Genomic DNA, 21509 nt, shown 5'->3' with positions numbered 1-21509 from the left:
ACATAACTGAAAAAAGCCTTATGATTGTCTTTGTTGTCCTGTGCAATTTTTCTCTCGAAGCTGGCCTTGGAGGATTTTATGAGTGATCGTAATTTTTTGTTAGTACTGATCAGAGATGCCTTCCCTATTAGGGATTTTGCTCTATCATGTAGTAGCTTCCTCCTTCTGTTGTACAGTTTATTTATGGCAGGTGTCCACCAGACTGGACGCCTGCCTTTGGATGATTGGGTCTTGGTTTTGTTTGGGATAGCATGATCCATGCATTCCTGGAGATGTCCGTAGAATGCATTTATATAGGATTCTGCAGTTTGAGCTGTAGTTTCCACTGGCCCTGGGGCCTTGAAGGATTCCACTTCAGTTTTGAGAAGTGAGAAGTTCGCTTTTGAGAAGTTTTTCACAGTGGTTTTCTGGGCTGGGGGTGGGGTCGGGATGTGGACATCCAGTGAAATCAATTTATGGTCTGATCTTACCAATGAGGGATATACTTCTGGTGTGGAGCATAGAGTCCCCATGTTGGTAATGATCAGGTTGAGTATGTTGTCCCCTCTTTGGGAGTGGTGACTAGTTGTTCCATAGCATTTGAGTTTATAATTTCCAGGAATCTTTGGGCTAAGGTGCTGGGGCTTGAGTAGTGCTTCCAGTCAATGTTTGGGTATTTGAAGTCACCCAATATAATGGTGTTCGGAGAGATCTTCATGTTCTCCAATGTTTTCAGGAAAGCCGAATGGGATTCCTGACTTTGAGAGGGTGGTCTGTAGGATGCTATAAACTGAAAAGCTGTCTTGCCCACTGTTAGTTGCACATGGATGGTCTCCGATACTTTGTGCAATGCCACTAACCTAGAGGTGTGGATATCCTTGATAAATATGGAAACTCCCCCTCCTTTTGTGGTTCGGTCCGGGTTTTGGGGCCGAAAAGCATGATATGAGGTATAGCCTGGTAGTGCTGGGGTGCTCTCTGGAGCCTTGAACCAGGTTTCTGTCACTGCACAGATATCGATGTTCTCCATACTGAGGAGAACTTCGAGTGCGTACATCTTGAGGTTAAGACTTCTGGCGTTTAGCAGCATTACCCTTAGTTTCTTGTTCCTTGTGCTGTCTATGGGGATGGGTTTGACTTTTGAGCCTTGCCTAAAAAAGGCACTATGGGGGTGGCAAGAGCCTTTGCCAATATGTGAAAGCCCAGTGGTGACAGGTGCAAGCCGTCCCTAGCGAAGCAACGTGGCTTGTCGAGCATGTCATCCCAGGCTAACAGACACTGGATCCCCTTTGAATGACACCAAAATTTTAGCCAATTGTTAAAATCGATCATTTTGTCTTTGTACTGTGGCATCATTCTAGGTGAGGGTAAGATGCTGCTCAAGGTCAGGGTCATACCAGCCTGGGCTACATGATCAGAGAGCTCCTGTATGTCTCTTTTCATGTAGTCCAGGGAGGTACATCTCAGGTCATTCACACCAGCATGTACAATGACTGAGTCATATTTTTTTGCTTTGGAGTGACCTGAGTGCTTGCGTTATGTGTCGGATCCTAGCACCCGACAGGCAGCTCACTGTGACCTTCTCTTTATTCAGCCTGGTGAGCAGGACATCAGTGATATGATATATTAGTAATATGATATATTAGTTTATTCATTTGCTTTGATCTAAGAGCAGGGTTATGCAAGCTTAAAGAGTTTATTGAATATGGCTGAAGTTTAAGTTTTACCAGGTTTATTGAAACTTTATGATTTAGAATTTCAACATATTTTGTATTTAAATGTTTAACTTCAGACTGACTAATAATGTCATTTGGTTTTAGATTATACTTTAGTCTGTGTATTTTGCCCTGTAGTATATTAAATTCTTTGTCCCATTCTCTTGTTTTACTAACATACCAGCTTGCAATTCTTACATTTAAGTAAGCCGTAGTGAATCACACAGGGCAATGTCAGATACTTCACCATTCATGTTTATTTTAATTAATTTTTTGATCTCTTTAACATAGCAATCCTTGAATCCTTTTATTTTAATAATGTGCACTGATAATTTCCTGAGATGTATTACATTGTCAGTTTTTAAAATAATATTAAAGATTATAATATTATGGTCTGATAATGGACATGAAACTGTTGGAACTTCTCTGATGTGTGTTAGATTGTTTGAGACAAAAACGTTATCAATATTTGTTTGTTTTCCATATCTACAAGAATAATGGGCAAATTGAAGTGAGTTTGTTTTTCTTAGTTCATATATATCCTTTAAATGCATTCGCTTTACAAAATCTAAGTCTTTGGCAGAAGATATGATTCTCAGCTTTTTATCTGATGTGGAATCTTTCTGTGATAAAATACAATTAAAATCACCAGCCATTTAGACTTCACCTTTCATGTGCTAGGCTATAGTGTTTAAGGAATTTTTTCCATCTTTAGCTCCAACCCCTGGAATTGAATAAGAGTTCACTAATGTATATAGTTTGCTGTTCCACTCAATTATAACAATGCTTAAAATACCATTTTTCTCAACATAGGCATTTTTACTTTAGGCATTAGTGGCGAGTTCTTCCATAAAATGAGGATGCCTCTTCTTTTGGCTTGAAAGCCAGAACTTGCTAAAAACAAATAATTATTTAATGAAAGTTTATTTGCATCTTTTTTAAGTAGATGTGTTTCCTGTAGAAATACTACTTGAACTTTATGTAATTGCAGGTATTTGAGCAGACTCCCTCTCTTTACTGGATTATTCAATCCATTAATATTAATAGATATGCCTTTCAAATCAGACATTTATATAAGAGAGAAAAACATTATATAATGAAATCACATTTATGTGCAGACCTTATTATTAATTTATAGGTCAGATGATTTTCTGTTTTTCTGTTTTATTTACTATGTGTAAAGATGTTCATAGGATCATAAATTAGTAACAGGCTAACTGCCATTGTGGGTTATTCCAAGTTCAGCCAATTACCCCATGTAAGAATCAAGCCCTTCACCTTCTGCTTACAAGGTGAACACTTTAACCACTATGCCAATCTCCTGCCTTGTAGACATTTTTATATTCTTTAGCTATATACATATTTACATATTCTGAGCTCATTATATTTCCATTTGTATACTATGTCTTGTACTATTACTATATTTTAGTTATAATCCTAGAGTAGAATATCATATAATAGAACATTTATATTTACCCTTACATATTTGACACTCTTTAATCTAGTAGTACTGTTAGAATCAGTCCTTTTTTCCTGAAATGTTATGTCTAATAGTATCTGAGCAAACATCTGAAAAATCTTCCCTTTTAATATTCAAACTTTCCATAATAATTTGTTCTGAGATATAAAGTTTTGTTATCATTAAAAAGAGACAATAACAAAGAAACACAAGCCTAATTTTTATTATAAGTGTGTTTCTATAGGCAGTATATAAACTATCATTTTGGTATGCTACAAACATTCAGAACTATTCAATAACTTACAGTGGTTTAGAATGCAGTTTACTATCTTTTGCTTATTATCTAACTTGTATTCATTGATATCTTATGATATGATTCAAAATATTATGATTATTTACTTTTAGACAGGAAGAAGTAACCTGGACAGTCCTTAGAATTTCCAGAACTCCTACCTTCCCTTCATCTATGGCTTTGGTGACTGTTTCAAAGAAGTCAACCAGGTTCAAAAGGCAGGATCTGCCCTTGACAAAGCCGAACTGGGTAGGATCTAGTGTCTGTAGGTCCCCAATGTCTTTGTTTATGAGCTCCATGATGATCCTCTCCATAGCCTTGCAGACTAAGCTAGTCAGGCTTATGGGGCAATAGTTTCCAGGGTCTGTAGAGGCTCCACCTTTGTGGAGTGGGACCACTGTTGCTGTACGCCATTCTGTTTGCACATATCCTGTAGTGAGGCTGAGATTGTATAGCTGTTTTATTTGAGGGATTAGTTCCTCTTGTAGTTCATGTAGGACGCAACCTGGGACGCCATCTGGTCCCATGGAAGCAGTGTTTTGCTTTGGAGAGGGCAGCCTTCACCTGAGCATCTGAGATGTTTGGGAGGCAGCCCTCTGCCAGGATAGATACTTGCTCTTTTGGGGGTGGAGAAGTTTGCACTGAACCTGTCTGCCAGGATATTGGCGATGTCTGTGGGTTCAGTGTATTTTTGTCGTTTAGAATCAACTCAGAATAAGTCTGGGAGTTGCATCCCAGGTTCCTAACATAACTGAAAAAAGCCTTATGATTGTCTTTGTTGTCCTGTGCAATTTTTCTCTCGAAGCTGGCCTTGGAGGATTTTATGAGTGATCGTAATTTTTTGTTAGTACTGATCAGAGATGCCTTCCCTATTAGGGATTTTGCTCTATCATGTAGTAGCTTCCTCCTTCTGTTGTACAGTTTATTTATGGCAGGTGTCCACCAGACTGGACGCCTGCCTTTGGATGATTGGGTCTTGGTTTTGTTTGGGATAGCATGATCCATGCATTCCTGGAGATGTCCGTAGAATGCATTTATATAGGATTCTGCAGTTTGAGCTGTAGTTTCCACTGGCCCTGGGGCCTTGAAGGATTTCACTTCAATTTTGAGAAGTGAGAAGTTCGCTTTTGAGAAGTTTTTCACTGTGGTTTTCTGGGCTGGGGGTGGGGTCGGGATGTGGACATCCAGTGAAATCAATTTATGGTCTGATCTTACCAATGAGGGATATACTTCTGGTGTGGAGCATAGAGTCCCCATGTTGGTAATGATCAGGTTGAGTATGTTGTCCCCTCTTTGGGAGTGGTGACTAGTTGTTCCATAGCATTTGAGTTTATAATTTCCAGGAATCTTTGGGCTAAGGTGCTGGGGCTTGAGTAGTGCTTCCAGTCAATGTTTGGGTAGTTGAAGTCACCCAATATAATGGTGTTCGGAGAGATCTTCATGTTCTCCAATGTTTTCAGGAAAGCGAATGGGATTCCTGACTTTGAGAGGGTGGTCTGTAGGATGCTATAAACTGAAAAGCTGTCTTGCCCACTGTTAGTTGCACATGGATGGTCTCCGATACTTTGTGCAATGCCACTAACCTGGAGGTGTGGATATCCTTGATAAATATGGAAACTCCCCCTCCTTTTGTGGTTCGGTCCGGGTTTTGGGGCTGAAAAGCATGATATGAGGTATAGCCTGGTAGTGCTGGGGTGCTCTCTGGAGCCTTGAACCAGGTTTCTGTCACTGCACAGATATCGATGTTCTCCATACTGAGGAGAACTTCAAGTGGCATCTTGAGGTTAAGACTTCTGGCGTTTAGCAGCATTACCCTTAGTTTCTTGTTCCTTGTGCTGTCTATGGGGATGGGTTTGACTTTTGAGCCTTGCCTAAAAAGGCACTATGGGGTGGCAAGAGCCTTTGCCAATATCCGAAAGCCCAGTGGTGACAGGTGCAAGCCGTCCCTAGCCGTGGCTTGTCGAGCATGTCATCCCAGGCTAACAGACACTGGATCCCCTTTGAATGACACCAAAATTTTAGCCAATTGTTAAAATCGATCATTTTGTCTTTGTACTGTGGCATCATTCTAGGTGAGGGTAAGATGCTGCTCAAGGTCAGGGTCATACCAGCCTGGGCTACATGATCAGAGAGCTCCTGTATGTCTCTTTTCATGTAGTCCAGGGAGGTACATCTCAGGTCATTCACACCAGCATGTACAATGACTGAGTCATATTTTTTTGCTTTGGAGTGACCTGAGTGCTATGTGTCGGATCCTAGCACCCGACAGGCAGCTCACTGTGACCTTCTCTTTATTCAGCCTGGTGAGCAGGACGTCAGTGATATGATATATTAGTAATATGATATATTAGTTTATTCATTTGCTTTGATCTAAGAGCAGGGTTATGCAAGCTTAAAGAGTTTATTGAATATGGCTGAAGTTTAAGTTTTACCAGGTTTATTGAAACTTTATGATTTAGAATTTCAACATATTTTGTATTTAAATGTTTAACTTCAGACTGACTAATAATGTCATTTGGTTTTAGATTATACTTTAGTCTGTGTATTTTGCCCTGTAGTATATTAAATTCTTTGTCCCATTCTCTTGTTTTACTAACATACCAGCTTGCAATTCTTACATTTAAGTAAGCCGTAGTGAATCACACAGGGCAATGTCAGATACTTCACCATTCATGTTTATTTTAATTAATTTTTTGATCTCTTTAACATAGCAATCCTTGAATCCTTTTATTTTAATAATGTGCACTGATAATTTCCTGAGATGTATTACATTGTCAGTTTTTAAAATAATATTAAAGATTATAATATTATGGTCTGATAATGGACATGAAACTGTTGGAACTTCACTGATATGTGTTAGATTGTTTGAGACAAAAATGTTATCAATATTTGTTTGTTTTCCATATCTACAAGAATAATGGGCAAATTGAAGTGAGTTTGTTTTTCTTAGTTCATATATATATCCTTTAAATGCATTAGCTTTACAAAATCTGTTAAGTCTTTGGCAGAAGATATGATTCTCAGCTTTTTATCTGATGTAGAATCTTTCTGTGATAAAATGCAATTAAAATCACCAGCCATTAAGACTTCACCTTTCATGTGCTAGGCTATAGTGTTTAAGGAATTTTTTTTCCATCTTTAGCTCCAACCCCTGGAATCCAATAAGAGTTCACTAATGTATACAGTTTGCTGTTCCACTCAATTATAACAATGCTTAACATACCATTTTTCTCAACATAGGCCTTTTTACTTTAGGCATTACTGGTGAGTTCTTCCATAAAATGAGGGTGCCTCTTCTTTTGGCTTGAAAGCCAGAACTTGCTAAAAACAAATAATTATTTAATGAAAGTTTATTTGCATCTTTTTTTTATGTAGATGTGTTTCCTGTAGAAATACTACTTGAGCTTTATGTAATTACAGGTATTTGAGCAGACTCCCTCTCTTTACTGGATTATTCAATCCATTAATATTACTAGATATGCCTTTCAAATCAGACATTTATATAAGAGAGAAAAACATTATATAATGAAATCACATTTATGTGCAGACATTATTAATTAATAGGTCAGATGATTTTATATTTTTCTGTTTTATTTACAATGTGTAAAGATGTTCATAGGATCATAAATTAGTAATAGGCTAACTGCCCTTGTGGGTTATTCCAAGTTCAGCATATTACCCCATGTAAGAATCAAGCCCTTCATCTTCTGCTTACAAGGTAAACACCTTAACCACTATGCCAATCTCCTACCTTGTAGACATTTTTATATTCTTTAGCTATATACATATTTACATATTCTGAGCTCATTCTATTTCCATTTGTATACTATGTCTTGTACTATTACTATATATTAGTTATAATCCTAGAGTAGAATATCATATAATAGAACATTTATATTTACCCTTACATATTTGACACTCTTTAATCTAGTAGTACTGTTAGAATCAGTCCTTTTTTCCTGAAATGTTATGTCTAATAGTATCTGAGCAAACATCTGAAAAATCTTCCCTTTTAATATTCAAACTTTCCATAATAATTTGTTCTGAGATATAAAGTTTTGTTATCATTAAAAAGAGACAATAACAAAGAAACACAAGCCTAATTTTTTATTATAAGTGTGTTTCTATAGGCGAGTATATAAACTATCATTTTGGTATGCTACAAACATTCAGAACTATTCAATAACTTACAGTGGTTTAGAATGCAGTTTACTATCTTTTGCTTATTATCTAACTTGTATTCATTGATATCTTACGATATGATTCAAAATATTATGATTATTTACTTTTAGACAGGAAGAAGTAACCTGGACAGTCCTTAGAATTTCCAGAACTCCCGAAGCATCACAAAAGTGCTCATAACTGTAATTTAGCTACTTCAAGCTGGTCCTCATGACAAGGGCTTGCAAATGAACAGTTTATCAGCTACAAGTCACACAAAAATGTTGACGAGTGAATCCAAGCCACCTCTGCTTTATACATCAATCCCTCAAACCCATCCAAACCACTAAAAACAGCAAAACACTTCAAAGTATGTTAATCACTAAAAAGCTGTTGCATTTAAAGAAATAGCATTTAATGATTCAGTAAGCACTATTTGTATGGCATTTTTAATATAAAGCAGACTGGCATTTTTTAAAGGAGACATAGCATATGAACTTGCATTAAAAGAATGACAGTTATGTATGATGCAAGTTTAACTTGTAAAAGTGGGGATATTAGTCTAATTATTTACAAACATTCCAATAATAGCTTTTATATATATAAGAAACTACATTTTTATATGTTGCTTATAACATATCATAACTTTCCTGGGTGCTATTTTATATCAAGTATACTATCAGTAGCAAGCATTCAGAACTAAGTAATAACTGACAGTGGTTCAGAATAATAAGTGACAGTGTTTCAGAAAGCAATTCACTGTATTTTTATTATTTTCTAACTTATATTATTTAACATCTTAGCATATGATTAAAAATATTATGATTATTTACTTTTAAACAGGAAGAAGTAACCCGGACAGCTCTTAGAATTTTTAGAACTGCCACAGCATCACAAAACTGCTCATGACTGTATGTTGTTTCAAGCTAGTTTTCATGTTAAAGGCTTGGAAATTAACAGTCCATCAATTACAATTCACAGAAAAATGCTCTCAACTGAATCTAAGCCATCTTTACATTACACACCAATCCCTCAAACCCCTCCAAACCACTAAATACTCCCAGAAATGTTAAAGTATTTTACCCATAAAAATGTATTGTATTTAAAGAAATAACATTTAATGATTCAGTAAGCACTATTTGCATGAGATGTTTAATATAAAGCCGACTGTAATTTTTAAAGGAGACATCGTATATAAACATTCATTAAAAGAATGACAGTTATGTGTGATCCAGGTTTAACTTCTAAAATTGTGAATGTTACTCTAATTATTTGATATCATTCCAAGAATAACTTTTATATATGTAAATAGCTATATTTTTTATACTTTGTTTATAACATAGCATGTCTTTCCTGGATGCTATTGCATGTCAACTATACTATGAGTAGCACACTACTAGACCATTTTAAGAACACAGAATGTAAATTAACATGCCTCTTTAGCATCATTCATTCCACCTTGTATCATATTTAATAGTACATTACTCAACTATGCCAAGATATCCAAAAGTGTGCCTTAAGTTTCATTATAATAATGTTTAACTTTTAATAAAATTAATAGTTTAACCTTTTAAAGTTTAAATAAAAATAAGTGACTTTAATTTCATACATAGCTAAAGAATCAAACCCTAATATTTTAAAAAGGCAACTAGTATACGACTTGAAGTAGGGAAATAAGAGAGAAAGAAGAAAGAAAGAAAGAAAGAAAGAAAGAAAGAAAGAAAGAAAGAAAGAAAGAAAGAAAAATAAAGAAATGATTTCCCTTGTAAAAGTAATATTCAGTACCTGTTCATAAATCTTCAAGCACTTCTTTAAATTAATAAGAATTCATAATCAAGACATACATTGATTTTCATTTGTCCTTCAGTTTTTACTGTTTTTGTCTTTTATTAACCAACCATCTCTTTGTGAATTTCTCTTCAAAGAATTTGATAGATTCCAGTACATTTCTTCTGTTTTTTTTTCTAGGATTTTATTTTTGTGTATAAAATCCATTGCATTTTTCGAGGTGTTAAAAATCTTCTTTCCTTCTGGAAGATGACTCCTTATTTTTACTGGAAACAAGATTTGTGCTTTAATATTGTTTTTCTTTAAGCTTTTAACAAGTGGCACAGAAGCTTTTCTCTTTGACATCACTAATGTTGAATAGTCATTGTCAAATATTATAGTATTTCTTTAATTTTAACTGGGCAATTAGTCCATGCAGTGTTTAAGACTAAATCCTTATCTTCCCTTGACAAAAATCTTATGATCACTGACCTTGGTTAAAGGGTTCTTTTAAAGATGAGTTGGAAAGTGATCTATGCGATCTTTTGATGCCAAAGGAAAAAGCTTCAGGCAGGTTCAAAGTTTTAGTCAGCCAGGTATTAAAAAATTGAATCATCCTGTCTTACTTTTCTTTTTCAGGAATCCTGTAAATCTTAATGTTATTCCTTTTAGAGCTGTTCTCTAAGTCTTCTATTTTTTACCAGAATAAATAGTTTTGTTTCAAAAGAAATTTAGAGTTATTCTCATTTTTAAGTAATCTACCATCAAAATCAGACGACTCTTCTATACTTGAGATTTGTGATTATTGTTGTTTAATAGATTCACATGTCACTTCAACTTGCTTTTTACATTCCTCTCTAAAACTGTCCATTTTGCTTTCTAATTTATCTGTCTTTACAGATAACTCATTGATGTTACTTAGTATAGCCTGTATGTCCTTTTTCATTGTATTGTCCTGCGCAATGGGCTTAGAGTGATTCATTCTGAGGCAATTAGTTCTTTCTAGTTTTCTTGACAGGCGAAAGCAATTTAAAGAGTATCAAACTTATTACTTTTGTAGAAAATCTTTCATCAGATGTTTAACTATAAATCCATCAAGTTTTGAAATGTTCTATTTGAGTTTTTTTAGTAAAAATCTTGTCAGAGGGGTTACAATTAAGCAGAGCTAAAAAACAGTACTGTTACCTACTCACCATTTTGCAGTTTGCTAGTTTCTTTGACTGAAATTTCCCTGAAATTGAATGTGCCCATTCGGCCTCTGGGCATAGGCATGGTTCTATGTCATCCGGTTGATTTATCTATGAGCAGGTAGTGTACTGAAATAAAGTTAGTGATATCTTGGATAGTAGCCATGAAAAAGTATTTAAAAATCTTCACCTTGATTGGAATTGTTATTTACTATAGGCAAGCTTGGTCAGGAATTAGATTTAGTGCATTGGCCTTTATAGCCTTTATTTCCTTGAAGAATTGCTTTGGGTTCAGAGTATCAGCTAACTGTTTATTTCTTATGTAGAAATATTTAGCACAGTTGGTTGTAATTCTAGTTTGTTTTCTCAGTGATAGGTAGGAATGCTGTAGGTTTCCATCTTTAGGGTTTTGTTCCCAGGCCGAAAAAGCTTTGTTCCTTTATTTCATAAAGTCATTAATATCACTGCATAACAAAGCCCATGGACACCTTTTAAGTCTGTGAAGAACACAGGGGAAATAAAGTGTCTTGAATAGAAATGAGGGTAGATTTGAATTATGCCATTGTGGGCCATTTATAAGGTACAAAGGCAACCAATCTGTGTTTTTTAAAATGTTATCCAGGATGAGTAGTTTATGGTTTGGGAATGGTTGTACCATGATTATCAAAGGTTGGGCTGATTAACTATGAATTTCCACATGGAAACTACTAGATAGTGATCAGATCTAAGGTAGAATGATTGCTGGATTCATGGTTGGATATAGCTGGCTTCTTTATGAGTTGTTTTAAAACCAGGAACAGTGACAACAAGGCATTCTAAATACAAACTCAAAATCAAAATAAAAAAAAATGCCACTAGAGTATACTACACACACTTTTATAAAATCAAAAAGTAATTTTAAAAACAATTAACTTGTTATCCTGTTAAGAGATTTTATCTCAATATGAAACTTCATCAGAACAATGCAAAGATGTCAAGCATGAGTTTTATGCACTCCCAGTCACATGACATATTTACTCCAATAAATACAAAGCTTAAAAACAATTAAGATGAAAATATTAATATATATATATATATATATATATATATATATATATATATATATATATATATATATATATATATATATATATATATATATATATATATATATATATATATAAAACAAGTGCTAAAATATTATGTGTCATGTCTCATAATTTCTCAAAACCTCCTAGATTTTAATTTCAAGACATAATAATGGATGAGTAATAATTAAGTCCACTTACATTTCCGGCTCTAGTTCTTTATTAACAATAAAATTCACAGATTTCTAACATCTCATTTCATGTTGCCTGCTCCCCCCCCCCAACAGTCATCCTGACTTGTTCTAATATTTGAATATGGAGTGATCAGCAAACATGGATATACCTTCCTTCAGTGTGTTTTTTTAATAACATTTGTTTGATTACACCCAGTAAATTCCTAAGTGAAAAGGCTATAAGAAAAATAAAGGAGCTAATAGGCATCCTCATCAGATTCCCTTATGGATATTAAGCTATCTGGAGAGATATAAACCCAGGCATATTATAGAATCTTGGTATAAGATGCACTCTTGCCCCAAACAAGGTGTGGATTTCATCAGTTTCAATAAAAAATGGAGGCCACCATAAATACTAAATAATAATAATAATAAAAAAAAATCACATAACCAAAGAAGGTCAGGTGGCAAATTATTCAAAACATATTAAAACAATAAAAACTAAACTCAATACAGCAGAGGAAAAAGAAAGATAACAGTGAAAATATCTGAACTAATCCACTGAGCTCTGTTTTTTGATATGTAATATAAGGAGGGTTTATGCAGAACCGATATTTGTTTCGAAATGTAGAAAAAGTTGGCTGGATAGTGTGTTAGGAATATTTCTTTCATGAGATTGGCATTGTTACCTGAAAGGTGCTCCCGTGTTTCCCAAAAATCAAAAAAGTGTAAGTAGGGAATTTTACAGTGAAAAAAAAAAAAAAACCTTACTCACACACACACACACACACACACACACACACACACACACACACACACGTATGGGTTTAAGCACTTAACTGACTGTTCACCTACAGCAATACCTGTTTGGTTGACATCATTTGGTCAACTTAAACAGATGGCTGACAGCTGTGCGAGATCAATTCCCAATGGCTTACCCTCTTGCAAAAATCATTTGGCTTTGGTTTGTTCCTCCCTGGGTAAATTATTGGTGTATGCACAGAATATGATGGCCTTTGTTGATTTGACGTTTTTGTGTCAATCATTTGAGTGTCATGCACCTATATATTAATTATATGGTAATTTTATTTATATATATATATATATATATATATATATATGTTTGTTCCAGGAATTTCTAAAAGGTAGTTAATAAATTACAATCTTGCAACACATATTTTTAATACACTGCTGATACTAATATGTTTAATTAGTCCAGAGTTTAACCTCATTTGCCAGAATAGTTCTCTGTAATTAAAGGTGAATAGAAGTTTTTTTTAAATTATTATAGGTGTTGACATTTTAGCCTAATGAATTTCAGGGGTCACCCTTGCAAATGCTGTTCATTTATCATTTTCCTCAAACATTCATCAGCATTGTCCTGTCATTGAAACTGACATGTACTGTGACAGATTCATTGTGGTACTTGTTCAAGGATTTTAGTGGGTGTGTGAGCTGACAAATCCTGGCACCAGACAGACAAATAATCATTACACATTCCTTGCTCAGCCTAGTAAGAAGAACATACATCGGCATGTCTTAAGAATGCAGTCACCTATAACTAGAATGATTGGTTTAGTGGATGCTTGCCTTACAGCCATGAATCTCTGACTTCTTGAGCTGCATGGGGTAGTCGGCTTAACAGGTGGACAATGTTGCTGAGGGTGCTTCTGCCTAAGTTGCATTTTGGAGGTCTTTGAGTTTCAGGCAACTTAACCTTTTGAACCTCAGCATGGTTGTCATAAGCTGTGTTATGTGGTGTTCTGCTGACAATCCTGATGTCTGAGCTGACAAATTTGTCTAGGTTTTCTGATAATAAGAGTGATTTCTACAAATATGTAAATGTACTTTATAATAGCAATGGTTGTATGTCATCATTATCCACTAATGGGAATATTAACTGTGAAGCTTTTTAAGATTGCTGACAAGTTTAACAAGTTTTTTCTAATAATACACAACCAAAGAATTATTTTCCACCATAATTGACTCACACATACACATTAACTGCTATAATGTGATCATGCATATCTTTGCAACTATTGCCTTTTCAAAACTTCATTATCCTGCACACACCTAGAGGTGACTGCAATGACAGTTTGTCTTACAGTAACTATGATAATTTTCCAACTAAACCATACTAAGTCACACAACTGTGGATTAAGAAGGATTTCTCTTTTCCCCTAGTGGTTTTAGATATAGTAAATTCAGAGATGAAAGAGAGTGTGGCTGTGCGTGTAGGGTTACAAATAACTTACTCTCCAGCAAAAACTTTATCTTTGTTTTATTTACAGTGATTTTCAGTGAGTCAAGTCCTAATTGAGTATATCCCATGAAATGAGTTCTAATCATAAACAGACATGTATAGATAAGTTTATTAAAAAGAAATCCACTTATAGGTTTGTAGGTAAGTACTTGGATAGCTACCCTTAATGGACACTTTAAGCCTAGCCAGTTTCCTTTTTTGTGTGTTAATTAACTTATCCCATATAAACAAAAGGCCAACAGCAGCTGTAATAACACCCCAGAAATAGCGTAACACAATTTTATTTTCCGCTTTCGTCCATAGACTTCATCACCTGATGAAGTCTATGGACGAAAGCGGAAAATAAAATTGTGTTACGCTATTTCTGGGGTGTTATTACAGCTGTTTTCTGTAGACAGCAACAAAAAATAATAATTTAGTTAATCTAGTTTCGTTTTGGTTCTGTGTTTTTTTAACTTATCCCATATGGTTAAAGATTGTCCTTACAAATCCCATGGTCAATAATTATAGATTACCCCTAATGAGAATAACTGTGATCATATCATAGATAATTTAGGGGGGACCCATGCATGGGATAAAGCATTTGTACATTAGTAGTACTGGGGTAGTTCAGGGTAAATTTTCGGTTTCTCATTTGTAGATCACAATTTAACCTGAATGTGGTTAAGTATGAACTTTGTCGTATGTGGATGGTGAGTCTATTTGAGAGCAGCATTATCCTCTGAGAGTTATACCTGTCCTTCCAAATACTTCTGTTGTTGTTGCAGAAGAGGTTTAGATCCCTAGACCGAGTATTTCTAATGCCATTTGACTTGCTGACATGCAGTAAATCCATCAGTATTGGGTTGGAGGTTGCCAGACACAGGTCATGTCTAAGCAGTCTGTAAGATATCAAGTATAGTGACAGGGCTTTGAGTCAGTCCATGTAGAGTGTGCTGTTTAGGCCTTATATCCTTTTAGTAAGGTATCTCTGTGGGCATTCCAGTTGCTGCATGTGTCTGGACAGATACATGCCAAAGTGAGTGATATAGTTAATGACTGGCCTAATGAGGGCTGAGTAAAGGGGGTGAATGACAGCTCCTGATCCAGACACAATCCCTTTGTTAAAAGATGTGCAATATATAAGAACTTTCTTACAACAATAGTCACATGTTTGTCAAAAATTATGTCACTGTCCACATTAAATTCCAAGGTCCAAACAGTGGGTCAACTTGGGTCTATATAATAACATCGAAGTTCTCTAACATCAAATGTTATAATATCGAACCCGTAATGTCAAATGTTGAAAACAGCGAAGGTGCAGGACATCAAATTCTTTCCCAGAAAAAGAATTCGGTGGGCCGTTGCTGTGGCTTCGCTGTTTTCAGCATTCGATATGTTGGAGTGTTACGGGTCGGGTTCAGGTAAGTGTGCGATTGTGTGTAGGTTAGGGTTAGGGGGCGAGTTAGGTGAGTTAGAGTTAGGGAGCGGGTTAGGTAAGTGTGCGATTGTGTGTAAGTTAGGGTTAGGGGGCAGGTTAGGTGAGTTAGGGTTAGGGAGTGGGTAAGGTGAGTGTGCGATAGTGATGGACCTTAGGGTTAGGTTTGGGTTAAGGTAAGTGGATAGCTAGTACTGTATGTAAAGTTTAGTTTAGGTGTAGGATTTTAAGTGTATGTGTGTGGATGGCTGTTTTTTGTCTGTGTTTGTGCTGTGTGTGTGTTTCTCGGAATAGCAAATTTTTTCCCTGGGTAACTGACTGTTCGATATTTTCACACTTCGGTGTTTAGGGTTCGATATAATAATATTCGATGCTAGAGAACTTCGATGTTATGATATAGACCATCAACATTTGGGGGGTATTGCTATTGTGGTAGTTCCCTGGTGTAGATGACTTCCCAAAGGATACAATAATGCATTTTTTGTCTCTTAACTACAGTCCACGGTTTTGGCATCAGTTATTTATTTGGGACAACACGTCTTGCAGGATGGCTAAGACATTTGGGGATTCAGAGACTGCTCCTAGCTTGGAGTAATCTGCAAACATAGTCAGCCAAAGCCGTTTAGCATTCACCTTTACTTTAGAAAAGTAATCACCCAACAGAAGAGGTCCCAGCACAGAACCTCAGGGGACTCCACTAGGAACTGGTCTTTTTGTGTAGGTAACTTCCCCGGTTTGATTTCCTGCATCTTACCTGTGAGGCATTTGGCAATCTGGAGGGTGATAGAGGGGTTTATTCTCAGTTTATTTAGCTTTTCTACTATGCCTGAGTGGGGAATTGTATCAAACTCTTAGGCCAGGATGAGGAATGCATTGTATACTGTTTTGCCTTCAGCCTTTGCTTTAATCAATCTTAACTTAATCTTAAAACTTAAAACTCAGTCAAGATCTATTAGAATATGAACCCCACTTGGTTTTCTATGATGGTAGTAAAGTCCGGCATATATGGTTACCATCTGTCCCTCTTTTATCAGACAGTCCCTATTAGGTCATGTGTGTCACATGGGAAAAAAACTGGTAAATGGCAAATGTCCTGAGATTTTATGAGAAAAAGTTAAGTTTGCATAAAACAATCATTTTGTGTCTGAAATACATGCATATTATATGGGACAGCATAAGCAACTCAAATGCTACAAAAATAAGGTTTTACTCGGGCAATATGTGACATTCAATCCTTTCTATTGGCTGCGGGTAGAGTTTGTCCTGCAAAATCTCATGTTTCTACAAGAAATGTCCCACTTTGATTATCTAAAAATTTGGCACTCTTACTGGGATATGTTTGTGATAACAGCTCACCAAGTCTTAAAAAAAACTTAACATGTACATTGGTATTGGACATAATACAGTTCTGAACTGCCTTAACATGTTTTCATTCTGGGCATTCATAAGCCTTCTGCCTATAATATAAGCCTATAATATAGCTCAAATAATGGGCTTCTGTCATTCCTATGTTGGTTCAAGGATATTTACTGGGCATGTGGTCCAGAATACCATTGAGGAGCCTAGCCCAGTTTTTAAATTGCCTTACAGCCCTATCGGTTTAAGTGACTTACCTAAAGTCATAGAGTAGGCAGATAAAATCTGTGGAAATCAAACCCAGGACTGCAAACAGCAATCTGTTAAAACTTACAGTCTTAATCTCATGGGGTAACTGCCAGAGTAACTTGCACTAATCTGGGGATAGCTGTCAACCCATCTTGGCAGAAGGAATAAAAAAAATTCTTGAATTTTAGGCAGATGAGTTGTCATCCAGATGGGCTGGGGCATATCTGGCATGTGGTTTTAGAATTCTGTCCATCAGACTGTGGAATGTTGACAGGTGTCAATTTGTCTAATGTATACACCAAGGCCATGAGATATGAATCAAATTTAAAGAAGCTGTTTAACAAACCAATGTCATTGCAAAAGCTTATAGCTCCACCAGGTATGTAGATCAGTACAATGTGACTGTTTAACTCACTTTTAAGTTACTTAGTGACATCAGGTTAAACCATGTTCTGCACCTCTTCCTTGACTGCTTGGCTTTGGGATTCTGCTGCCAATTATGGCTTCAAATGCACATTTTCACTAGGAACTGGTTCCGTCATGCACCATTTAAAAATATGTCCTACTTACTGAGTACAAATAATTTTTCTTCTTATTTTGAGACATGGATACATTTTCCTCTTTATTAACTTCAGTTCATGCCAGGTGGTCTTAACAACTACAAACATACTTAATAGAAAAGCTTAGGGTTGGGAGGGTGGCCTAATGGTTAAGGTGTTTGCTATATAAACATGAGATGCAGGATTTGAGTCTCACAAGGAATAATTGGCTAGGCTTAAAATGGCTTGCAAGGGCTGTTAGCCTTGTAATAACCTATAATCTAATCTATAAACTTCAGTTTCTCTCCAAGTTTTCAGAAAAATGTATTTACTATAACAGTTCTGCTCCCCCCCCCCCACTGGTCGTTTCATCTTATAATTCACATCACTTACCTTTTTACAAGATCAAAAGAACACAGTTTTTTTCAAGAAACTTGTTTTCAGCAGTGGGTACTAACACCAGCACTTTATCTCCTGGTTTAAATTCTATGAGATGAGCATTTCTGTTGGGTGAACTCTGTCGCGACTCATATGCTCTCTCAAAAGGTTCTCTTGTTATAGGAATTACAGTTGTTAACCCATCCTTTGGGTGTGAAAACTGCTCATCACACTTTCAATAATTTTCTTTTCATTTTTTTCTCTTCTTATGTTTCTAGCACATTTCAGACATGCCAGCCATACAGCAATTCAAAAGGTTGGAATCCACTGAGATTTGTAATACTTCACTTAAGCAAACAGAAAACATGCAGCAGTGTGACTCAGTTTCTCTATTTCATCTCTGTAGCCTTCTGTAACACAGATTATACAATTTTACAAAAGCACTCAACTAACGTGACTGTTTGAGGATGGCATACAAATGTCTTTAGTTGCTTTACTTTAAATAAATTGAAAGATTTCATGCTTTACTCTGCACACGAATGAGTCTTGGTCAGTGAGAATTCTTGCTGAGTATCTACCCTAGAAAAAGCAGAACTAGTTATTCAGGTATATTCCTTGCATTTACTCTTCATATGGGTACCACCTCAGGAAATTTCATTAAATAATCAATAATGTCTATATTATACAGATGGCTGTGCTCAGTTTTACAGCTGTAATGACAACGTCCACTGCTATGCATTCAAATGGGACATCCATAATAGGTAAGGATATTGAAGGATTCAGAAATCCTGAGTTGGGTGTGTCGTTTGTCATGTTGGGCAGCTGAAAAAATGTTAATTTTTTTCTTTCATAATACCAGACCAGTAATATCTAGCTAAAATTCTTGCATTTTTTTCCATTCCTAAGTAAGCACCCAAAATGTGAATCTGCTAATTAAAAAAAATAATTTTCTAGTAAGAAAGTGTTCTACAGCAGATGTCAGGGTACAAATAGATACAATGCAGAGAATTAATAAATTTCAGCAGGGCTACCATTAAAATGTAAAGTGCTGGATCTAACAACAGGTCAGTAATGTACAGAGTGGGCAAGAAGGGAAGACGTGCAAGGAGAAGAAAACTGTAGGTGAATGGAGTATAAAAGACTACTTAAAATCAAACATGATTTTCATTTACAGATTGGTATGTAAGCAAACTGAAGTACTGAAGAACCATGGAGAATGTAAGGACAGAGGATACTTAACCCAAATTTAATGCCATGAGTTTCAATCTTCTGTAAAATCTGAACTATATGATAACAGCTAAATAGTCAGGCATCAGCAAGTTCATTCAGCTATGTTTTGCAGAGTGAGGTGACTGTGTCATCAAACACATCTGAGCCCTAAGTTTTTAATGTCGATGACATCTCAGGCAAAAACATAACAGGTGAATTCTGTGGATTAGTATTTGAAATATGCCACACTATGGATATAATACTTGTATTCAGTATCCTGTAAATATAGTCAGTCATGAGATACAACAATGCATACTGAATCAGTGCAGAAGAGATGTCCGTCCAAGGTAAAAAAAAAAAATATATATATATATATATATATATATATATATATATATATATATGTATAAATAAATATATTCTTGGTTCAGCACCAAAGGCAAACAAGAATATGTCTAATGCCAAGTGTGACATCTTTCTAGAACAGTGGGCTTAAAGGTTAAACTAGGTGCTAATGTGTGACACTGCATTTTTATCAGGAGATCTGCCCTGCAAAATCATCAGGTGGTCACCAAGGAATGCAGAACTAGGCTTTTGTGTACCTTGCTTATTCTGCTATTCTGCAATGCACACACACACACACACACACACACACACACACACACACACATATGTATATATATATATATATATATATATATATATATATATATATATATATATATATATATATATATATATAAATATGGTTACCTATCAAAACATCTACTCTTCATAACATCTAAACTCAAAACATCAAGACCATAACATTTAAACTTCAAAACATCTAAAACTCATAACATCGAATCTTAGAAACTGAGGCATTCAAAGTCAGAAATCAAATAAGCAATTATAACTTTATACCATTATAACTCCATACATTTTTCTCAGAATTTAGTATGGAGGTAGTCATGTGATTTTAGTTTATGTTTCAGATGTTTTCATTCTTCATGTATCTGCATATTTTTCTGAGGAAAGTGAAAATAGTAAAACACTTTTTCTATCCCCAACAAGGTGCTGTTTTGAAATCTGTTATTATTCACTATAATAAATGGTCCTAAATATATAACCATGGTAACTGTATAACATTTTAAATGTATTTAACAGTTTATCCAACAAAATTTAGAATTTAAGTCAGATAAGTTGTAATTTCAGAATAGCTTAGGCAATTTTCTTGACTTCGTACTATTTCACACAGACACACACACACACACACACACACACACACACACACACACACACACACACACACACACACACACAAAATCATGCATTAAAAATCAGAATTTGAACTATAAAAGTGGTTTGCCTTCTACTTAGCAAAATATTTTCTGAAAATATAATGTAAGTAAGTTAACTTAAGAGATGGTATGCTACTTAAACAATGGGAGGAGTACTGAAAGAAAACAGTGAGTTATTAAAAGAGGCACAGATAATTTGAAATGTGAAATTAAACACTATTTCATTTATACCCAGTACAAACTTATTCAGCTCAGGTTTGTGTGGATGATATACAGACCCCACAATGAAGGCAACCCAGGTGGGAGATAAGAGAAACAAGGCTGTGATACAACTTTGATAACCACTATGCATGTTTGGTGTAAATTCTTTCAGTCAAGTGTCAGTAGTTTTGATTGAAGCATATATTCTTCTCCACGCAATGATAATAACTATGACTTACCTATAAAGAAGTCACATAGAGCCAAGCTCAGCAGGTACAAGTTGCTCTGTGTTCTAATTCTTTTATCTACTACAAAGGCAAGGAAAACCAACGCATTTCCAAAAGTTATCAAAACTGCTGCAGTCGTCATCATTACAGCTAGAATCACAAATGTAACACCAGTAAACTGAGGAAAAAGTATATTGGCAGTATACAAGCTAACATTGGAAGCCAAAGAAGATTGAAATGTCAAAGTGCTTGAGTTAAAAATCGCAGTTACTGCGTCCATAGCTAATTTTCACAAATAATTGTGAGTTGTACTATAATAAATTCATGTTATCAGTATTTTACTCATATAAAATATTTAATTTTACAGTTAAACAAAATATCTAACTAAATCTTCAGTTATGCATGTGAAAGTCTGTCACTTTAGCTGAATATTGTTCTTGCCTTTAACATCTGTATACTGCAACCAATATATTGCCTCTTTTATAATAATGTAACCACTTCTTATTTTCCTGAAAAACTCCACCTCATGGGACGAAATGTTATTTTCAGCAATTATGTGTTTTATTTTAACAACGTAGCTTCTGATTGCT

General features: G+C 35.3%; 1 protein-coding gene across 1 annotated transcript in view; it reads right to left on the bottom strand.

Moving 5' to 3' along the window:
- The window catches only part of LOC122797033 (histamine H3 receptor-like), a 144499-nt gene extending 123300 nt beyond the window's left edge, over window positions 1-21199 (bottom strand). The window contains exon 1 of the mRNA XM_044065805.1: window positions 20932-21199. Coding sequence (XP_043921740.1) covers window positions 20932-21199 — 268 coding nt within the window. The remainder of the gene's footprint in view (window positions 1-20931) is intronic.
- Between the last annotated feature and the right edge of the window lie 310 nt (window positions 21200-21509).

The sequence above is a fragment of the Protopterus annectens genome, chromosome 3.part0 (assembly GCF_019279795.1).
Source record: "Protopterus annectens isolate FY-2018-M chromosome 3.part0, PAN1.0, whole genome shotgun sequence".
Taxonomy (NCBI): domain Eukaryota; kingdom Metazoa; phylum Chordata; order Ceratodontiformes; family Protopteridae; genus Protopterus; species Protopterus annectens.
The sequence above is the reverse complement of the archived record's forward strand: the minus strand, read 5'-3'. Positions and strand labels throughout refer to the sequence as shown.